This window comes from Drosophila grimshawi, unplaced genomic scaffold (genome assembly GCF_018153295.1).
Source record: "Drosophila grimshawi isolate 15287-2541.00 unplaced genomic scaffold, ASM1815329v1 contig_1377, whole genome shotgun sequence".
NCBI classification, from domain to species: Eukaryota; Metazoa; Arthropoda; class Insecta; order Diptera; family Drosophilidae; genus Drosophila; species Drosophila grimshawi.
In genome coordinates, this window is record NW_025062900.1 from 14385001 (window position 1) to 14398481 (window position 13481).

General features: G+C 40.9%; 2 protein-coding genes across 5 annotated transcripts; both read left to right on the plus strand.

Moving 5' to 3' along the window:
- Nucleotides 1–353: 353 nt before the first annotated feature.
- LOC6562823 (liprin-alpha-1) lies at nucleotides 354–10116 on the plus strand. Of its 4 annotated transcripts, none has more exons than XM_001988142.2 (15): nucleotides 354–539; nucleotides 1697–1984; nucleotides 2053–2154; nucleotides 2229–2555; nucleotides 2637–2732; nucleotides 3209–3376; nucleotides 3439–3558; nucleotides 4199–4327; nucleotides 4735–5658; nucleotides 6039–6652; nucleotides 6711–6913; nucleotides 6976–7083; nucleotides 7194–7513; nucleotides 7596–7712; nucleotides 7770–10116. In XM_001988142.2, the coding sequence occupies exons 2-15, from the start codon at nucleotides 1736–1738 to the stop codon at nucleotides 7857–7859; spliced, it is 3567 nt and encodes a 1188-aa protein (XP_001988178.1). In that variant the 5' UTR covers nucleotides 354–539; nucleotides 1697–1735; the 3' UTR covers nucleotides 7860–10116. The 4 variants fall into 4 exon arrangements, with proteins under 4 accessions (XP_001988178.1, XP_032591964.1, XP_032591965.1 ...); XM_032736073.1 differs by having other exon boundaries at nucleotides 386–539; nucleotides 4199–4339; XM_032736072.2 differs by lacking the exon at nucleotides 354–539 and adding an exon at nucleotides 563–710 and having other exon boundaries at nucleotides 4199–4339.
- A 411-nt stretch (nucleotides 10117–10527) lies between these two features.
- Nucleotides 10528–12814, plus strand: LOC6561471 (myotubularin-related protein 2). Its single transcript, XM_001988141.2, has 2 exons — nucleotides 10528–12145; nucleotides 12310–12814. The coding sequence occupies exons 1-2, from the start codon at nucleotides 10630–10632 to the stop codon at nucleotides 12633–12635; spliced, it is 1842 nt and encodes a 613-aa protein (XP_001988177.1). The 5' UTR covers nucleotides 10528–10629; the 3' UTR covers nucleotides 12636–12814.
- Nucleotides 12815–13481: the final 667 nt, after the last annotated feature.

A 13481-nucleotide genomic window follows, 5' to 3' on the forward strand; every position in this document is an offset into this window, starting at 1 on the left:
AATGTGAGCACTGTTACAATAACAGCGAATGTTAAGTAAACTGTTGTTGCCTTCGATATATATGTTGGTATACTCGATATGTATTGTATCGAATGCACACTGTTATCCCGTTATTAGCATATTCATATTTCTATATTTGGTTTAAACATAAATTTTCAAATTTTACGCACATATTTTTCCAAGTTGAGTACATTTTTATTCTGACGCTCGGAGGAAATTTAAATTTTGCACTTAAGATTCGCGAATAACATCGATTAAGGCAGCTTTACAAATTTATCATAGTAAACACGCATGCTAGCCAGACTATCAAAAGTATACAAAATATTCAAACTAAGTGGCAACATTGGAATTTTACCGTAGTGGCAACCAAAAAAGAAACGAGCTGCGTTTTTTCGCACATAAAAATCAATCGGAAATAAATAAAACTTGCTACAATTGCATCTAATAAATAGCTATATATGTAAAAGCTGAACAGCAGCCAAAGTTGTTGTCGCTGCTGCTGCGCTGTAGCCGTGCGATCGATCCTTGTTGGCTACGGGGTACGTGTTTGCGCCAGGGAGGAAGGGAGTTTTTTCGCTCTTTTTGCATAAAAGCCGTCCTCTTTGCCCAAGAAAAGGCGTTTTACCAATCATTAATTGAGCCGAGTGCAGCAGCTGTTAACCTGCGATTGTGTTTTTTAATGTGTTTTCGTTAATTGGTGCTAAAGCTATGTGAGAAACATTATTTTAAATTACAAATATTATAATAAAAATGAAAAAACTTTGCATATGTGTGCGTGCTGGCATGCGTGTATGTATATACATACACATGTATGTACTGTGTGTATGTACATAGGTGTGTGATTGTGTGTCGGTGCTGAAAACTTGTTATCAATGCGGCGCCTATGATAAAAGCCTTATTAGACATGTTCAGTGTATTAGTCCAATTGGAATGTGTTAACCCATTACGCGGGCTTTGCAACACTCGCGACAGAGAGAGAGAGCGAGAGCGAACGAGAGAGGGAAAAAGTCAACATAAACAAAAAAGAAAAAAACTGCATTAGCTGCGTGGGAATTGTGTAGGCTTTAACTGCTTTAATTGTGTGACCAAATTTTATAGTTACTCTTATAATGTTAATTTATACAATAACCAAAATATTTGTTTTATTTCTGTGAGCACTTTATGGATGTTCTAACGAGTGCAATAATTTCGAAATGGAATTTATTAAAGATAATTAGTTAAGATAAATTTAAAACCTGCTCGGTAATTATCGATTTGAACTTTTCGCTTCCAGATGTGAATCTAATTCGTTAACAATTCCAAGTTCTGGAATTGTATTTTCTATTTGCTATACCAAATTACTAAACAACAATTTAAATTTGAAGAAATTCTCAATAAAGGAAGAAAAAAAATTGCTTAAAACGTTAAAAATTACGAATCTAATTCATGGAATCTCCATTGGACTAGAAAATCATTCCTTAATTTATCACATATTTGATTGGTTGAAGAATTTGATATTAATCAAATCTCGAATTTAAATATGTGAACTTCTCGGCTTGAAGAGGAGAAAATTAACATAAACATTCTGTATAACATAATGAGCTTAATGATATTATATTATAAGTAAAGGTTGCAGTTTCTCGAAGATTTTATGATTATGATTTAAAAGGATTTTCCTATTTTTAAATAATACTAACATATCTTCTTTGCTCTGCAGTCTTGCATGCGTGCCCGTGCTCTGGTGGCCAACTAAATAATGTGGAACATGATGTGCGACGTGATGCCCACAATATCGGAAGATAGCATATCGCAGCGTTCCTCGCAGTTCAGCGGCGAAGATGCCAACTTTGAGCAGCTCATGGTGTCCATGCTCGATGAGCGGGACAAGCTTATGGACAGCCTCCGTGAGGCACAGGAGCGGCTGGGCGAAACGGAGGTCAAGCTGCACGATGTCGAAAAAGAACGCGACAGTCTGCAGCGCCAGATCAATGCCAATTTGCCGCAGGTTAGTGCAATAAACGTGAGACCAAAATGAACGTCTAGTTAATAATATGTTTCAATCGATATTCACAGGAGTTTGCCACTCTGACCAAGGAGCTGACACAAGCGCGCGAAACGCTGCTGGAACGCGACGAGGAGATTGGTGAACTCAAGGCTGAACGCAACAACACGCGGGTAAGCATACATCCAACAATATCCAAATCATAATCCCAAAACCCGACTAATTATGCGATACTCGTTATATGCAGCTCCTACTTGAGCACTTGGAGTGTCTGGTTTCGCGACATGAACGCTCGCTGCGGATGACTGTCGTTAAGCGGCAGGCGGCGGCTCAGAGCGGTGTCTCCAGCGAGGTGGAGGTGCTCAAAGCGCTCAAGTCACTGTTCGAGCACCACAAGGCTCTGGACGAGAAAGTGCGCGAACGACTGCGGCTGTCCATCGAGAAGAACAATGTGCTCGAAGAGGAGCTGAACACAACCAAAGAGGAGCTGACCCAATACAAATCGGGCGCTTTGCCAGGCATCGGCGTTAATTCCGTAAGCATTGCCAGCGGCGAAAATGGCATTAAAGAGAAGGTATGTGTGTGTCTGCGTGAGTGTGTGTGTTTGTGTCCAATCAAGCGTGTATTTTCTATGGCATACCTTTTGTTATTGCAGCTGGCAAGCGGCGGAGGTGGCGTCAACGGCGATGCTAGCGAGCTCAACGAATATGCGGCCAAAACACACGAGCTACAAACGATCATCGAGAAGCAGGTGAGGCAATAGCAACAACAACAACAAACAGCAAACAACAACAATAACAAACAACATCATTGAAAACAAGTCGCATATTCTTACTACTTTTATGAGTCAGATCGCGAGAATCCCATGAATCTGTTTATATGTCTGCTTTGGCTGTGGAAACTTATTTTACGGCTTTGTATTTTGCGCATTTCCATTAGGAATTAGGCATTTCAGATATGCAAATTTAGTCAGTTTATTCAAAAATTTCTAAACAGATGCAAATACCAAGTTTGTAGCAGGGAATATTATTATTCCATCCATATTTACTAAAACCTTAATAATGTTTTAGCTATAACATTCGTATGTAAAAGTAATTAGAATCTATATTTTTAAACTAGAATAAAAAGTGCAATTTGTCTGAATTAAGCACTATATTCCTAATATAATTATTTGTTTAATCCCTACTCATGATAACTAATAACTAATCAACATTTTTTTCTATCCAGACTTCTGAGCTCTCGCAATGGCAGCGTCGCGTGTCCGATCTGAACAACAAGATCAGCGAGCTGGAGGAGAATATGTCTCGTGTGCAAAAGGAGCATTCCAAATCGCAGGATCAGTGTTCGAAGCTGCAGCGTGATCTGCGCGAAAATGTGGCACAAAAGGAGGATCAGGTAAGTAAACATAACAAATTCAATTTGCATCAAAAACTGATTTTATATTTGATGACCTGTAGGAAGAGCGTATTACTACGCTCGAGAAGCGTTACTTGAATGCACAACGTGAGTCGACATCGTTGCATGATCTTAACGAGAAACTAGAGCAGGAACTGCGGCACAAGGAAGCACAATTAAAGGTGCGTATATTACTGGATATACATATAAATATATATATTGGATATATTGGTTATGGTTACGAGGCATGGGCGAATTTCTTATTTTCATTAAAACATTGCACTCACTCACTGCCAATCAAAAACTCTCCACTCTTCAAATATGTACATTTATAAATGATAAATATTGTATAATTTCCGCTGTTCATTTCTAAATATCTTTGCGAAACCAGTAACTAATTAGGCAATTATAAATTACTTAAATGTTTTATGTACACTCTTTTTAAAATGGGTTTTCATTTTGTTTTGTAAGATCGTTAATAACAACTGACAGCAATTGATTTAAGTCCGTTTTTATAAACATATCTGCTTGATAATTTGATATTGGATATTATCCAGCCAATTTTACTTTAATGAATCCCATTTATTTTGTTCACTTATTAAACACTTCCAATTTTGCTGATCCGCTTTGACAAGCAGTCATTTAAATGGCGAGTGACTTGTGTCGCCCATGCCTGTTTTTGAATCGCTAAAACTGTGACTAATAATACATAATCGATGTGCCCTATCCATTTGCATATAAAACCAAACTAATTTAACTACCCCCACCAAATATACAACAAAAAAACAAAAACAAACGATAATCGACATGCAACTCGGACAGCTGCACGAAGAGAAAATCAGCGCCATCGAGGAGAAGCTCGAGCTCTCTGAGCAAAAACTAGCGCAACATGCCAAACTGCAGCCGGACATGGAGGAGCAGCTAAAGGCGCGCATGGAGGCATTGACTAAGGTAGGAAATAAGGTATGCACTCGAACTAATATGCGCGCCGACAGGTTCCATAAGTATATCAAATTCAATTCTACAATCTCAATCTTCTTTCTTTATTCTTTCTGTGTAATATGTATATGTATTTTCCGAGTATATTTTTTTTCCAAATATCCACCTACTAACAACAACAACAACAACCAAAGAAAAACCCCAAGATACAAGATATACAACTCTCTATCTATCTCTTATTTGTCCTGCACAAGAACTCAGCGCACCGACAACTGAAAACAAGAAAAACCTTCACAAAACAGAAAACTCCTCACTTTTTAGCTTTCATTACTAATACAAAAACTAATTTATTGTCTATTGTGATCATTGAATCCTATTGAATAAACGTAATTAAATGAGTTTGGCTGAACGCATTACAGGCTCAAGAACGTCACGGTTCGGCGGAGGATCGCATTCGGGGCCTGGAGACGAATTTGGATGAGAAGAGCGCCGAGGTGGTAAGACTGAACCAGCGACTCAAAATGAATGAAGAGCACAATTTGCGCCTATCCTCGACGGTTGATAAACTGCTCTCCGAGTCCAATGAGCGCTTGGAGGTGCATCTGAAGGAGCGCATGCGTGCGCTCGACGAGAAGAACGCTCTCACCCAGGAGCTGGAGAAGGCGCGTAAGGTGGCCGAGGAGCTGCATCACGAGAAGAGCGAAATAATGAAGGAGCTCTCCAAGACACGCCTCGAAATTGAGAATTTCAAGCGTCAGCTGCTTCAGCAAGAGATCGCCTATAATATACAGCAAACGGAGGCACTCACCCGCAGTCTATCGCCCAGCAGTGTTGTCGATGGCGGCAATGCGTTCACACGCAGCGCATCTCATGCCAGCTTTGAGACACATTCGCTGCGGCGTCAGAGCAAGTCGCGTCTGTCCGAGGAGAACGCACTGGCCCGCTCAATGGCCGAGCAGGAGTGGGAGAAGCTGCAAATGCAGCAGGCGGCCCAGCAGCAGGCATACGAGCTAGTTGCCAGCGTTGCTGATTGCGATGATAGCGATGTGCTGTATGCGGCTGCCACGGCGGATATGATGTCGCCGTCGGGGCATACGGATGCACAAACGCTGGCCATGATGCTGCAAGAGCAGCTGGATGCCATCAACAATGAGATACGCCTCATCCAGGAGGAGAAACAATCGACAGAAGCTCGCGCTGAGGAGCTGGAGTCGCGTGTCGGCAGTCTGGAGCATGTGAATCTATTGGCGCGCGGCCGATCCATGGACAGACAGAGTCCGCCCATGAGTGGGCGCAGTACGCCAAACAGTCCACAGCGCGATTTCATGCAGAAATATCATACGGTAAGGATTACAGCAACCGCTGGAACTCCTAGATTAGATATTCATTTCATGTTTAATCAGTTACTTTTATGGGTAACATGAATCCACTTTTTCCAAATTGCAATAGATCTCTGACAGCTAGCTTGATTTGTACAGCCGATTCTGCTGAATATGTAGATTTAAGTAAAACTTTAGAAATGTATTTTAAGTCAATCCAAAATGCCCATTTTCCAGTGGTTATTTTAAGATATGTTGAGATAGTTACTAAGCTATTTAAACACATTTTAAAGCCGATTGAATGATGGACAAAAGTTAAACCCAACAGTTATTATCCCTTTTCAATATTCTTTTCCTGAAATATATTTCTTATACTAACTCGTATTTATTTGATTTTTATGCAGCTTAACTTGCCCGTGCTGTCGAGTGATGCATCCCGCGAGGAGCTGCACGGCGGCATGTCCACCACCGGTGATTCCAGTTCGGGCGGCGCTGCTTCGCCATTGACAGCCCGCTCGATGCGCTTGGAGCGTGTTGCCCAAGCGCTGGCACACAGCCAGGAGGAGCTGCGACGCCGCACCATGGCACCCGCCGTTGCACCCCATGTGAATACCCACATGTCGCTGAGCAGTCACAGTTATGGCCTGTCGCCGCTAAGCTCGCGTTATGGCAGCCAAGAGTCGCTGCGTCACTACAACACCATGGGATCCATGTCCATGCTGCAGACGCCAACGTCGGGCGTGTCGAGGGAGGCGGCGGCCGCTGCAGCCGTGCAAAAGAAGAAGGGCATTAAATCGTCGCTGGGTCGGTTCTTTAGCAAAAAAGAGAAGGTCAAGGGCGTCAAGGATACACTGCCAGATGGTTCGCCCAGCATGATGTCCATAGGCAATCTGTCAATTGGACTAAGTGAGGTCGATTCCAATTACGATGTCATGAGCATGACGGGTGGCATGATGCCACGCATTGCCAGCGCACAGGGCTCCAAGATCAGCAGCGTTGACTACGGCAGGCAGAAGAAGTATTATTATTGTGCAAAATACAAAATTAGAAATCTATTAACGAATTAATCTCCGCAGAGAACACGATTATCGCAACGATCTGCTGGGCGAGGCCATGAAAGCGGGCACGCCATTCGCCCTGTGGAACGGACCCACCATTGTCGCCTGGCTGGAGCTGTGGGTGGGCATGCCGGCCTGGTATGTAGCCGCCTGTCGCGCCAACGTCAAGTCTGGCGCAATTATGAGTGCGTTAAGCGATACGGAAATACAGCGGGAAATAGGTAAATGCACAGTGCGCATCAAATATGACACCTGTACTAAATGCAACTAATTTCTTTGGCAGGCATTAGTAATCCCTTACATAGGCTTAAACTTCGGTTGGCTATACAGGAAATGGTTTCACTGACTTCCCCCTCAGCGCCACAAACATCACGCACCACGCTGGCGTTTGGTATGTCACTGGAAAAGAAAAGTTCTCTTTTGCTTTTCCTAGATTATATTTGAAGAGTTTAGCTGGTATTCAATTTACAGTACGCCAATTAATTTCCTACATATTTGCAGGGGATATGAATCACGAGTGGATAGGCAACTATTGGTTGCCTGGGCTGGGACTGCCGCAATATCGCACAACGTTCATGGAGTGTCTAGTCGATGCGCGCATGCTGGATCATTTAACCAAGAAGGATTTGCGCGGCCAACTGAAAATGGTGGACAGCTTTCATCGCACCAGCCTGCAGTATGGCATTTCAATGCTCAAGCGCTTGAACTATGATCGCACTGAGCTCGAGCACAGGCGCAAGATGAGCGAGAATGGGCTCTGCGATGTGCTGGTATGGAGCAATGAGCGTGTCATACGCTGGGTCAGCAGCATAGGGCTGAAGGTGGGCTACAAATGCTGCTGCTTCTTTACTTAATATACAAACTAAACTAATCTAATCAATTCTTCTGATTATGATTTGATAGGAATATGCCAATAACTTGCTCGAATCAGGCGTGCATGGTGGTCTGATGGCGCTAGATGAGGGCTTCGATGCCACTGCGATGGGTCTGGCACTGCAAATACCCACACAAAATGCCCAGGTTAATGATAAATTTATTTTACAACTTAATTCTATACTAAACAAATATGTAATTTAGGCACGCCAAATACTCGATACGGAGTTTAGAAACTTGCTGCAAATTGCCACCGATCGCAGGCCGGATAGCGAACAGCGCAGCGCTTCCTGATGTAGCTACAGTCCGCCCACAACATCGGTGGATGAGTGAACAAATCTAAAAACTAAAACAAAAGCCGGCAACAGCAAAGCATAGCGCCAAACTTCCTAAGCGCTGCGGAAGACAACTAAATATGGATATTTATAATGAAAGAATGATGCAAAAAAAAAACAAACAAACAAACAAACCGACAAACAAACAACTAAGCCACAAAATTCTAACAAGAAAGACGCAACGCAAGAGACTCCCAGGCTCAGAAGATATACTGACTGGGCCCGAACCCCAGCATGATGCACGTCTAATCTATTTATATAAATACACACAAACACCCACGCATTCACACATACACACATAGACACACACACACACAGATAGTCATATAATCCATAACAAGACAATGTATACAAGACATAGCACATACTCGACGTAGGAAATACGGAATACGGAATACGAAATACGTACATACAAAGCGTGTATGTAAGTAATTTGCATGAGCGCCCTGCAGCTGTAGGCATGTACAAGTTTTAGATGCTAATCATTTTTATAATTGTTTAACTTCTTATATTAATACTTATATTTTTTTTAACAATGTGACATATATTATTTATGTTGTAGTATAATTGGGCTTGCAATAGACTAACAGTATTTTGTTTTAGCTGCAGAATTTACAGAGATGCGTGCTTCGAACCAAATTCATAACCAAACTTGATTGTTATATAATTTTTTAATGACATTATGTACAGTTTATTATTTTGTTTATCTCTATGCTTTTTTTACACAATCTAACATAGTACGCTTTACATATGACATTATGATATGTTTTAGTTAACTTTTGTGTTGTTGGTCGTAATGCAAGGCGCTCTGATTGAGTTTAATTCAACTGAAGAACAACATGCACAACAATCAGGCCTATATAGTAAACAGCTGCATATATATATACAATTTATATAAATATATATACACGCCTAGTTTAATATACTCACATATAAAGCTCACTTATACATACATATATACAGCAAAATATATATAAATGTATAATTAACATTATCAAGCATACGTGTAACTAACAAGAAAGTATTATAGAGCAGAGTGAAGTGAAGTGAAATCATTGAATGGAGTTGGAGGAAAAGTCACAAGCGCCCATTTATCAACTATTTACATATTGAAAGTCGAAATAGCGAAAAGCTTTAAAGGTAAACAAACCCTACAAGTCTACATAGTACTTAGCCTTTGCTTTTTATGAGTAAAATAAAAACGTTAGGTATGCTACAAGTTTATATTTAAATATTTTGCATAAAACGTAATTGGCAAAACTCGAAGCTCGAATTGCAAACCCAATACCTTGGCTTAAAATTATAAATATGAAATATTCACAAAGCATATCCATTGTTTTTCAAAACAAAACCTCCCTTTATTTTATGTTGTTTATTTAGTTTATACATACTTACAAAGACAAAGGAGGAAAATAAGAGAAATTATTTTATTTTTGGACTTTGTTCATTCATACTAAAATATACAACAAAAAAAAGAAAAAGAGAGAAAAAAACCACAAACACTAAGCAAATACTTGTAAAGCTCTTATGTACTTATATAAATACATACATACATACATACATGTACATCAAATATGTTGAAAGCACACAAACTGCCTGTTTTGCTAACATATTATTAGTTTTATGCAATGGGGTATTATAATTAAGTTTTTAATAATTTGAACAAAAACCAAAACGACAACTAACGCTTTGTCTCTAAGTATATATAAAACTTAAACAAATAACTTCATTTTCAACTGTATTAGCAAAATTAAAAACATGTTCTTAAAAAAAAACCAACAGCTATGACAATACACTAAACGTCAACAGGATACTACATTTGACTATATGAAATGAAATCATACAATCCAAGATAACTAATAACTAAAAAGTAAAGTACAATTCTAGTACTATCTGCTATTTAAGTAAAACATTTTAGTAACAATGAAGTGCTAGGTTTGTTAATTTCTACTTAATAATCTTTACGCTCATCAGATGAAGAACTCTTGAAATTGGAAAGCTCATTTCATTTTTTTTTGGTCACTTGAACGATTTCTGTTGACGCTTAGCGTGTTTAATAATGTACGTAATTGTAGCATTAAAAATCTATAAAAAAATTTATAAAATACTAACGGAAAAATTAAGTTAATTTGAAGAATAATATTGGTTTAATTGTTAACTTTTGTTGAAAATACATTTAAAAAAAATACACTTTACTAAAGTAAAACTAAATACAATATATACAGTCTATTATTATAAAACGAATTAAAACAGAACATGCATATGTACATATATTTATATAACATTGTGAGAAGAAAACTAACAATTTAGTAAAGGCAAAAACTCCGTTTAGGAGTTTTTTATATGTACCATATATATAAATTAAAATTTATTACAAAAAATATGTGCTGTGTTTTTATAAAAAATGAAATTAAACAAAAGTCAAGCGCCAACTAGATTTCTGTATCAGCAGACCCACTATGTTGGTAACAGCTGTGCTCTGTTAAGTTGATGTTATGTGTTAACAGCACCGAAAAATGTTATTTAAGGCGAACTAGATGAACGACAGTTCGAAACTTATTCGTTCATTTTGTTCAGTGATTCATGTAAATGAGCTCGATTTCAGTAGTTCGATAAACCTACAGTGAGCAATAAAAACAAAGAATATATTGTCAGACACGAAATTTGTTTACGCTGTAGTGTCCAATAAGTTAACGGAACAAGTCGATTATAATACCATCTGCGCTGCAATGGATGCCACATCAAGCTTAGCCGACAAGTTGGCATCGAAAACGGCCAGCAGCAACTCACTGGACAGCAGCTCCAAGTCAAGTTCCCTGGGCTCCAAGCAAGGTGCTGAGAACGGTGTGCTGCGAGACACGCCCTTTGCCTACCTGGACGGTGAGGAGGATCAGGACCAAAAAAACGATGTGACCTATGTATGTCCGTATCGTGGACCCGTTTTTGGTGCACTCACCATTACCAATTATCGGTTGTATTTTCGTTCACTGCCGCTGCGCGACCAAGAGCCGCCCGTCGTCATCGATGTGCCGCTGGGTGTGATAGCTCGCGTAGAGAAAATCGGTGGCGCCACGTCGCGCGGCGAGAACAGTTATGGCATTGAGATTTTCTGCAAGGACATGCGAAATCTACGCTTTGCGCACAAACAGCAAAATCACTCGCGTCGCACCGTATTCGAAAAATTGCAGTGGAATGCATTTCCGCTGTCCTATACGGGAAAACTGTTCGCCTTCACCCATGGGGCAGTGAGCGCCAGCTGGGATGGCTGGTCAGTGTATGAGCCGCTGGCGGAGCTGCGTCGGCTGGGCGTGCCCAATGATATGTGGCGGGCGACGAAGCTAAACGAATCCTATGCCATTTGCGATAGCTATCCGGCTGTGTGGGCCGTACCCAAGGCCGCCTCGGATGACATTTTGCGTCGCGTTGCACAGTTCCGTTCGCGTTGCCGTCTGCCCGTCCTGTCCTGGATGAATCCACGGACGCAGGCAACCATAACGCGCTGCTCCCAGCCGCTGGTGGGCGTCAGTGGCAAACGGAATGCAGATGATGAGGCGTATCTCAGCTACATTATGGAGGCCAATGCACAGTCGGACAAGCTGACTATCATGGATGCGCGTCCCAGTGCGAATGCCATTGCCAATAAGGCCAAAGGCGGCGGCTATGAGTCTGAGGATGCCTACAAGAATGTGGAGATCAATTTCCTAGACATACACAATATACACGTGATGCGCGAGAGTTTGCGCAAGGTGAAGGAGGCCTGTTATCCAACCACCGATGACTCCAAATTTCAGTCGGTTATCGATAGCACCTTGTGGCTGAAGCATCTGTGCTGCGTCCTAGCTGGCGCTGTGCGCATTGTGGACAAGGTCGAAACAATGAGCACTTCTGTAGTGGTGCACTGCTCCGATGGCTGGGATCGCACTGCACAGCTGACGGCTCTATCGATGCTGCTCCTGGATCCATATTATCGCACCGTGCGCGGTTTTGAGGTCCTCATCGAGAAGGAGTGGCTGTCGTTCGGTCACAAATTCCAGCAGCGTATCGGGCATGGCGACAACAAGCACTCAGATGCAGATCGCTCACCAGTGTTCCTTCAATTTATTGATTGCGTGTGGCAAGTGAGTTGGCAGTTTAAAAATGCCTTCGAGTTCAATGAGTATTTCCTCATTACCATTGTGGATCATCTGTATTCGTGCCGCTTTGGAACCTTCCTATGCAACACCGAGGCGGAGCGGGTCACAGATGGTAAGTCGAATTTTTATTACTTGATTAACAACTCTATTTATGTTGGAATCTGCATATTATTTAAAAGACAACACAATCAAAGACGTCAATCAATTTCTTTTAAATGTAGAGATGATAATTTCCAATGCCCAATATTTAAATTATACTCATCGAATGCATTTCAGATCTGAAGCACAAAACAACATCACTGTGGACGCACATTAATTCGTCGCTGGATCAGTATCTGAATCCGCTGTTTCCAGCCTCCTCAGATCGGGCCGAGCTCGTGTTGCGTCCCATTGCCAGCACTCGGATCATACGTCTGTGGAAGGGTCTCTACTGCCGTTGGAATCCGGGATTGTGTACGCCACAGCATGGCTGCCAGCGCACAAGGGAACTGCTATCGAAGCAGGACCAGCTCTTTAAGCATGTCAACGATCTGCGCCTGAAGCTCATCAATCGCATTGGCAATACGCAGACGACCACACGATTGGCGTCGCCCATGCGTTAAATGATAAATGTGAAATGTTTTAGTTTGTGTTCTGTTCTTAACTAGTTTGCAATAACTGTATTAACGACATTTACTATACAACATGTATTAACGAAATATTTTAATCCAAAAATCTTGTGTTTAAGCATCTAATAAAATAATAATACATACACGTATTTACTGTGTGTTGCATAACAATCTGTGGAAACTTGTGCGTGTATTCTTTCTGAAATGCTGATAAGAAATACTTTTTGTTTTCATTTCATGTTCAATGACAACTTGACTGCTATTTGATTGATGCGATCGAGTTTTGCTCAATAAAGAATTTCTGTAATTATTGTGTAAAACCAACTGCAGATAACATAAATGTGGTTTTCCATATTAGCACAGATATTTTATCAGCAATTTCGCTGTACATATTTAAATATATCTATGATTTAAGTGAATTATGTCATTAAATCGAATCAAATGCCAAGTAACTGTCAATTACAGGGTGCACTTTACTCGCAGCACTGCTGTATGCAATTTGACCCATGCACCGTTTTGTTTACACACACACATACATACATACATATATGCATACCCATACAAGCACATTAATTCATTGTCATTGCCAGTTAGCGTTGCCATCTGTTGCACACATTCCATTTTCATTCATAAAATTTACCGGACTTTGGCGCCTGCGCACTTGGTACACCCCCATCCCATCCCACAGTGCAGCAATTTGATGACCATTTTGCGCCAAAAATTTAGAAACTCAATCAGTACGTTTTCGCACGTTCATTAATGCAGTCGCATTTGGTCGACGACGCAACTTAGAAGTGATTGGCAGCGCGAAGCATACTAGTTACAGTTTCAGTTTAAACT